Source organism: Notothenia rossii (genome assembly GCF_949606895.1).
Source record: "Notothenia rossii genome assembly, contig: scaffold_654, whole genome shotgun sequence".
Classification (NCBI taxonomy): domain Eukaryota; kingdom Metazoa; phylum Chordata; class Actinopteri; order Perciformes; family Nototheniidae; genus Notothenia; species Notothenia rossii.
The window spans coordinates 1-9093 of NW_027639740.1; the positions used below are offsets into that span (position 1 = coordinate 1).

At 41.4% G+C, this 9093-nt stretch overlaps 1 protein-coding gene across 1 annotated transcript; it reads right to left on the reverse strand.

Moving 5' to 3' along the window:
* Positions 1 to 3738: 3738 nt before the first annotated feature.
* On the reverse strand, positions 3739 to 5274 carry LOC307027454 (netrin-1-like; the record flags this gene model as incomplete). The annotated part of the gene is made up of 3 exons (XM_079695705.1): positions 5090 to 5274; positions 4892 to 4970; positions 3739 to 4774 (listed from the first exon to the last, which is right to left on the reverse strand). A coding segment is annotated over exon 3 (1015 nt), but the record flags the coding sequence as incomplete, so codon positions are not given.
* Positions 5275 to 9093: the final 3819 nt, after the last annotated feature.

Sequence of the window (9093 nt, forward strand, 5' to 3'; positions counted from 1 at the left end):
GAGGGCAAACACTAAAGGGAACAGCTAAAGAAAATGTGGAACAGACCTTTTTTTCATAGTGGAAGCAATACGATTTAAATAAATACAATCATTTTGTAATCAATATTTTTGAGTGAGGTCTTTGGTAATAACTGATCATGTGCAATAGGGTTACAAATAAGGGAATACCATTATGAAAAAGGGTAAACACATTAAAATACTCCATTGCAGAGACAGACGTGGATGGGATCCTCAGGTTAACGCCCCTACTTTTATACTCTTATACTTTTATGGTCACATGTGTAAGTCCTGCAGAATGTGAAGCTGCTGCTGCCAACACACACACATGGCTGTTCACACAATGCATGTAGAGTCATGGGAAACTCACTCTGCCTTCCTCAAGTGAAAGCAACTTCTCTCCACACATCTCTCCTTCTTACAACGGATCTGAAACATCCGAGGAGGAACCCAGACAGATGATCAACACCAACATACTACTTCTTCTTCCATGCTTTAGGTGTCCGACATCCTCATGGTCTCTCTTAGTCGCAACAGCCTCTCTAAGTAAGGCAAGGCAAGGCAAGGCTATTTATAGTATATAGCACATTTCAACACAAGGCAATTCAAAGTGCTAAACAAAAATGAAAGACATTAATAGCATTTAAGAAACAAATATTATGAAGTGATATCTAAAAACACTAATTTAAAAGCAAAGATACATGAATCACAGTGACAGAGCAGTGTGAGATACACACATCTGAACGAACCCCCCTTTGGAACATTATAATCTGACCCCATGGTAGCTTTTAGTTTTCGCCGAAACTATTCATCTTTTTTATTTTTAAATGCACGTTAGTTAAGTTTAAGTTGTCTTTTGTAGGACTTTTTTGGTGTTCTCCGCGAACCAGGGCCTTGAAACCAAAACGGCACACGTAGGAGACTTTAACCCCAATAATGAATTTAACTACCTTTGGGGGCAATTCAAAGTGCTTTACAAAAATGAAAGACATTAAGAAAATGGCATTAAAAAGCAAAGATAATAAAAGTTACAGTGCAGTTTAAGATATGAATATATCGATTGAAAGTAGCGACAAAAAGAAAAGTCTTCAGCCTGGATTTAAAAGTAGTCAGAGTTGCAGCGGACCTGCAGGTTTCTGGGAGTTTGTTCCAGATGTTTGGAGCATAATAACTGAACGCTGCTTCTCCATGTTTAGTTCTGACTCTGGGGACAGAAAGCTGACCAGTCCCTGAAGACCTGAGAGATCTGGATGGTTCATCATTTAGCAGGAGGTCAGAAATGCATTTTGGGCCTAAACCATTCAGTGCTTTATAAACAGCAGCAGTATTTTGAAATCTTTTCTTTGACACACAGGAAGTCAGTGTAAAGACTTCAGAGCAGGAGTGATGTGATCCACTTTCTTAGTGTTAGTGAGGACTCGAGCAGCAGCGTTCTGAATCAGCTGCAGCTTTCTAATAGATGTTTTAGTGAGACCTGTGAAGACACCATTACAGTAGTCGAGTCTACTGAAGATAAAAGCATGGACAAGCTTTTCAGCTGTGGCTGACACGGACTCACTGCTAAATTTGATAAACTCACACAAACGTGTTTCTAAGCTGATTCCCCGCTCGTACTCTATCACCTATCAACACAGATATCGGCGAAGCTACAGGCAGGCAGGGCCCCGGCATGTCCTGGAAAGAGTTGAGAGTGCCATACGCCCTTGAGCCTGGACCCAGCACATATCAGTAAGAGTTTGTTTTGTACACACACATTCTTATCAGGCTTCGGTGACCGCAGAAGGTGTCTTGAAGTTTTTTTTTTGTCACTTTGAGTCACTCTTTAGACACTCTTTAGACACTTTGTGGTCCATCTGTGGCTTTTTCTTGTCAATATGCATCACTTTTTAATCAGCAAAGTTCTATATGCAGTGTTTTTCTGTCATTTTGTGACCCTTCATAGTCACTTTTGGTCACCTTGTTATTAAATGCCAGGCCGCAATCTTTGATATCTTAAGTAATAGCCTCTAAAGTAGTTTTTTAGAATTTTTGAGTCACCCTTTCACTCTCTTTCACTTTTTGGTCACTTTGTAGTAATTTTGCATTTTCTTCACCATTTTGTATCTATTTGAGGTCATTTTTCATCTCTCTGTGTCCTCAGTTTTTCGTCATTTTTGATTGCATCCTTTTGTAATCGATTACAGCCTCCGTGTTTTGGTCATTGTGTGAACCTGTGTCACTTCCTATTGAGGTCTCGTGTCAGACTCCTCTATTATTTCCTCTTTGGAAGACATGCTTTGTATTTTCTGCGTTTGATTTATCTGATGACACCCGCCGACAAAAAGCAACATGGTGAAAGGGTGTGGGGGGTGGGGGGGGGGTGCAGGGGGCTCGCACTGACACAGAGATGGATGCCACACGCTTTTGTTTTAGTGAAATACACCGAGATGCTGGCTCTGCAGAGGCAGAAGTCGGAGGCCAAGGGGAACAGCTCGTTCACTTGTTCCGTTTGGATAAGCAAACCATGGCACTGTCAGGACTTCAGGGGCTTGAGCTGTTGATATAACCCCCCCCCCCCCCCCCCCCCCATGCTCTGTTGAAAATCAGCATCACAGCAAATGCACTACTGCTACAATAAAAAACTCACATCAGGCTTCAAATGACCTCCCTCTTTGTCCTCCTCTCTCTGGCTCCACAGCAGTAGTTTATACTCTACGTGCCAAAAATGTCAATAAAAGCGCTTTAATCTGCCATGCAATCTGCAGCAGCACCTGCTTATGGAAACACAAAACGCCCCTGCAGTCTATCTCCGCAGCAGCAATGTTTCCTTCCTATTTAAAAAAGAAAGCTCCACTACTACAGTCGGAAACCCCGCGGGTCAAAGCGCAATTACGCATTCGGACAGGCGCACTGTGTTTGTGGAAATGACTTCCGGCGCTTTCTTTTCTTCTGGGTGTTGATACAAATCAGCAGGCAATGTATTACTGAACAGAGGGTGGGTTGTGAAACACACTTTGATTTTATCTTGGCATAAAGGAAATATTACTTTACATTTTTGATTAAGACATTTCTTTAATTAGGCAGTTAAATTGTGTGTATTTAAGATTCTTAAAATGGACGATGCTTGATAGATATATTATCAATTATCTGACAAAATTGAAAATGTGGGTTTAATAATTAATTTGAATTATGTGTAATGTGTTTAGGCCTGAAGAATATTGAATCAGCATGGCCCTTTTGTAATGTACTGTATTTAGAGCATTTTAAACAATACCTAGAGAGGTCGTTTTTCGAAATACAATTATGATCAATTTGATTAGATTTAAATGTTTAAAAAAATATCTCTTTTAAATATCAAGACATTACTTTTTACTATTCAGGCCGCGGGGTTTCAGATGGAGGCCTTGTTTTCTCTATTTGCCTCAAAAAGGATTTATTAGCCACAGACAAATTAATAAAACCCTAATTTGAGTTTATATCACCTCCTAGTAATCCGTGTTTGCAGCACAAGCATGTATGTAGAATAAAATCAAGTTTTCAGTGACCCAATCTCATTCCCAGCAAGAATAATTACTACAACATTCACATTTTCGAGTAACACTTGTGCGTAATTGTCGTGCGTAATGGCAGGAAAATGATAGTGCGTAATTACAACGATTTTTTTTTACATGGATCAGAAAATATATAAACAATCAAAAGCAGATTTCAGAGCTGAAATAAATCCACAGTAAAGGACAACAAAAAAAGAAGCAGATTCCTTACCGACACACTCGTTGGCCTCGCGGGCCGTGGCGCGCTGCCAGGGCCGGTCGTAGTGGAAGGGTTTGCACCTGTCGCACTCCGGGCCCGCGGTGTGATGCTTGCACTCACACACCAGGTTCCCCTCGCGGTCTTTCACGCACTTCGACGCGTGCCCGTTGCACTTGCACCTGCCCCCGACCTGCAGGTCAGACACCGCGTAAAAGTAGGAGTCTCTCGCCAGCTCCGAGTCGTCCTCGTTCTCGTCTCCAAACGTGTGCAGCCGGCTGAAGATCACCTTGATGTCGGTGGCCGTCACCCAGTCCTGCAGCACGGGGGAATTATCGAAGTCGTGCGCAGAGGGTCTCCCGTCCAGGGTGCTGAAGGCGATGAGCCCCCCTGTCAGAGGGTGCATGTCGGTGTGGGAGTCCGTGCAGATGGCCTCCTGTTCGTTCTGCTTGGTGATCGCTGCTTTATTCTGCCGGTTGTACATCTTCTTGCACTGAGTGGAGTAATACTGAAACGGCACCCAGGACTTCCCGTAGTCCATGGACTTGTAGATGGCCATGGACTCGGGTCTGGGTGAGCAGAACTGCAGGCTCACATAGGTCACCTCGAACTTCTTCCCCAGGGATAAAGTGAGGGTGAGATTCTGCGGGAACTGCACGTAGTTCTCGGACTGCCAGCAGGTGAGGTTGTGCGGGTTGTTGAGGTCCGTTAAGTACGCAGGAGGGTGAGATTTCTTGGGGTCTCCGGCGTCGCAGGTGTGACAGTCCCGAGTCCTCTCCTCCTCCTTCTCGGTCACCACGCAGTACCTGGCGGCCGGGGTCCCGCAGGTGCTGGACACGCGCACGTCCTTTCCAAACGCGGAGTTCACGAAGTCCGGGATGCACCTCCGAGGGTTCCCGTTCTCATCGTAGCAGGGATCAGGGGGGGACGACTGAGCCGCGAACATGCTGAGCCCGTACCCTCCAGAGACCCCCTCTGTGAGCGACCCCACCGTCACCAAGGTGAGCCAAACCTCCAAAACGCTTTGCATTGTAATCCGTGCACCGATGCGCTGAAATGGAGACAAATGGACAGAATTAGGAAGTACTTTTAATAACATTCTGATGATGTGATAAGGATGTAATAATAAAACATGTACAAAATATTCCTACGAGGCAAAGAAACCCACCTCCAAAGAAAACCGATCAGCCTCAAAGTGCTAGAATTTGGAGACCAACCTATTTCGTTTTACGCACCAAACAATCCTGCTATAGTTAAAAAAAAAATCAGAGTTAACAACTCCGGAATTACTTATAATAACAATAATTCTGATTTGAAATGGACGCAAATCGTGTAAAAAATATTCCTACGAGGCACAGAAACCCACCTCCAAATAAAACCGATCAGCCTCAAAGTGAACTCCTAGAATTTGGAGACCAACCTATCCCGTTTTACGCACCAAACACTCCTGCTTTAGTCCTTTCCCTCCTCTTCTTTGAGATCCCTAAATATAAATGAGATATGGCAGGAGCCCAGCTGCTGTCCTCTCACTCTCACCTCTGCCCACCTCTATCTCCCTCTGTCCCATTCCCTCTCTGTTATAAAAGGAGAAAGGGGTCCGCTCCCTCTCAGAGGAGTGGGAGACTGTTCTCTGCGAAGAGAGAGGCAGCAGCGCCATCTTGTGGTGGATTATCGACACTGCATGTTCCAAAAAGCCGTTTTTTGTAATGTTTTCTCAAAGAGGTTAATTATGACTTTCCTAGTTTCCGGTTGGGGCATTGCTGTTGTGTGTTTGATTAATAAAAACAATTATTTGGACAAACAAGATGCATTATGGGTAAATATATAATCATCCGGGCGCTCCCCGTCGCCTGTGAGTCGAGCTCATTCTTGATAGCAACAGCCAATCACGTTCACGTCTGCTACCAAGATTCTACCAAGAATTGAGAGCTCTGGCCAATCAGCGCCCGTATTGCTACCAAGAATTGCTCCCGCAGCAACCAAAAATTGACCAATCAGCGTCTACGTAGGCGGGCTATACTCTGCGGACGCCTCAAGCGAGAGATTCACTTTTTCCCAACATCACGAAAGTAAGTACATCATCCTTTAACTATGTTGTCAATGCTTATAAACTGCCATATTAGATGTATAGATATATTTTAACTAAACAACATGTTGCACAGGGACATTTTACTCATGACTAGCGAACATACTTGCCAACCTTGAGACCTCAGAAATCGGGAGAATTTCAAAACCACCGCGGGGGTGCTAGTGGATCGCCGGAGCTGTATTAGATTAACATTAACATGCTTATTGTAGTTGTAAGTGCACTGTCTTGATGGAGCATATGTGTGGGCTGGACCTGTATTATAGGAAAGGAGTGAGCAGAGGGTAGAGTTGTTGATTCTTGTTCTGTTTTCTGTGACTATCTGCCTCACCCTCTCAGAATTTCAGTTGCACGCGCTACTAAAAAGAAACCAAACAATGGTGTAGCTGTATTAAAGTCCGAGTGGAAGCAGTCCTGAGTAAATCGGATTTAGTCAGAAATCGGGAGAAATGCAGGAGAAATATGACCCGGGAGGAAACCGGGAGAAGGCAATGAAATCGGTAGTCTCCCGCGAAAATCGGGAGGGTTGGCAAGTATGCTAGCGAACCGGACATGTCCCGCCGTAACCGTTCCATGTGATTTTTACCGGTAGCGGATTATTATTTACATGTATCGTCAATTTAATGTTAACATATCTGGCTAAATAACATGCTTGTTTAGGACATTACCCAGTTTAAGTTAAGGACTAACATAACTACGAGCTAGAGAGAATCTCGGACGGGACCGGACGGGAGCAAGCGGAGCTTCTTGCCTTTTTGTCCTCCGTCATCGGTGGCAGCGACCGACGTGTTTTAAAAATGAATTTAGTCTTTAAGCGAGCTTTAACAGCATGATATGATATACAAATAAAACAAGAGCAAAAAAAAACCTTGCCCTTGAATGTAACCGGACACCTGTTTTTATTTTACCATTAATTTAAATATGAAACCTCACCTGTAAACTATGAAAGTCCGGGGGGGACAGTGAAGGGAAGTTACAATGCAGTTAACTCCACCTTATATTATGAAATACTTGTACTTTAGTAGGCAGGCCTGTTTCCATTGTAAGGTACTTTAATACACTATAATTGAGAGGAAATTATTAAATAGTTAGTATGAAGGTCGAGTTTTTCATACAAAATATAGGCTATTTATACATTTCGATTGATATAAAACACACTGAAGCAGGGACGATTCAGGGCAACAACAAAGATTGTGGCACCAGGTGTCGAGACTACTAAAATATTTGTTACATTAGGTACAACATTTTAAAATGACTGAAACACTGTACTGTCTTCACCTTAATACGTGTAGTCAAGTTTATTAAAGGATCCTTATTAACTTGAACACCTCCTTTCCTTTCTTGGGTCCAAAACAAACAATTACATTAGAGACCTACAGTACAGTAAGCAAGTGTGTGTGTCAGATGGAATAAAGCAGAACAACACTTTCTGGGTTTCCCCCATAACTTTAGGAAAGTACAATTACAGAAAAGTACAAATACATCTCAATCTTTAGTCATTCATAATAATAAGTATTCTGTTGGATGTACAGGTGCTTCATTGGGGCTCACAGTCCTGCACAGTGGCCAAACTGCAACAGAGTGGTGGAGGCCATCTTCACAAGGCTCTGTGCTCTCTACCAAAACACTGTGCGCTGCGAGGGAAAGAGGGTCTCACGGTTCACAATGGTGATACGTGCTGATAAGCACATCCGAGAGTGCGTGATCACCAACACCAAGGTGATGACTGAGGCCACCATCCAGCTCCCAGAAGTGAATGTCAAACAATGGTGAGTAAATAAGCATACTACATATACTGCAAAACATGTATACTTACACTTTAATGTTTTCTATACTGTTCAAAATAATCCCAACTTTTGAAAGACAAGAGGAGAGGGAGCAATCTGGATCAGGCAAAAGAAAGTAAGTAAAATAGACAGATGCCACCATATGCAAAAAGTCCAACAAAGACAGGAAGCCTCAAAGCCCACTTACAGTACTTTAGCAATTGGTACTGTAAAGAATCAGAGACCCGGCCCTATGAGGACTGGAGGGCTGTGCTGGAGCAAAGAGGGTATGGGGAAAAAAGAGAGGGGATGCACCTTAAAGGACCTCATGTTGTGAGCAGGTGGGTCAGTTTGTTATTTATTTGACACTTTATTTCTTTACATTTGATGGCACTGTTTAATTAGTTATGTTATATATGGTACACTTTTATTATTATTATTATTATTATTATTGTTTATATTGGTATTACAATGTTGTTGTGACCTCATAGCACGTATAAAACAGTTTTGGATGTTTCTGTGTTTTTAATTTATTTTAAATATTTGTTATTTATTTTGCAACTTTTTCACTTTAATATATTTTTCACTTTGTTATATTTTGCACTGTTGGTCTTGTTATTAGTATTTATTTTACACTTTACTATACATATTTTAAGAATTGTTGTTGTTGTTATTACTGTTGTTTTAAATACATATAAAACAAGTATGGATTTTCTGTTTTGAATATTTCATAATCATATTTCGTATTCATTATTGTTATATTTACTTAATACTTTGTTGTTAAGTTTTAATTCATTTATTAAAAGTTGTAATTATAATAATAAATGCACAACATAACAATAATCCTCATACATATTTGTCATATTACTTATATTCTAAGTACTATTCTATATGAAGTACATCTATAGAAGCAATGTACAATGATGTACTTCCTTGCATGCACCTTAATACGTCACTACATTTCAGAGGCAAAGATTTGACTCTGAACCTCATTGATTTGATAACATGAGTTACTTTGAAGATTTATATTCTGTTACAAAGTACAATCATATAAACAGACAATGAATCACGAATGATTATGGTGAAGAACTTAAATGATCCATTGATTTTATTCACAACCTACCCAAAACTTTGGTAAAATAATAAATAACCTCCACTTTTACATTTATGTATGTTCTGGCATACAAGGGATTGAGCGGGATTCGAAACCGCGCTCGCAGGGTGTATTTCGGCTACTTCACGGTTATCAAACATAGACTAACATAACATAGACAGAGGAGTGGGAGACTGTTCTCTGTGAAGAGAAAGGCAGCAGCGCCATCTTGTGGTGGATTATTGACACTGCATGTTACAAAAAGCTGTTTTCTAATGTTTTCTCAAAGAGGTTAATACATGACTTTCCTAGTTTCCGGTAGGGGCATTGCTGTTGTGTGTTTGATTAATTAAAAAAAATATTTTGAAAAACAAAATGCATTTTGGGTAAATATATAATCATCCGGCTCTGTGGCGCAATGGATA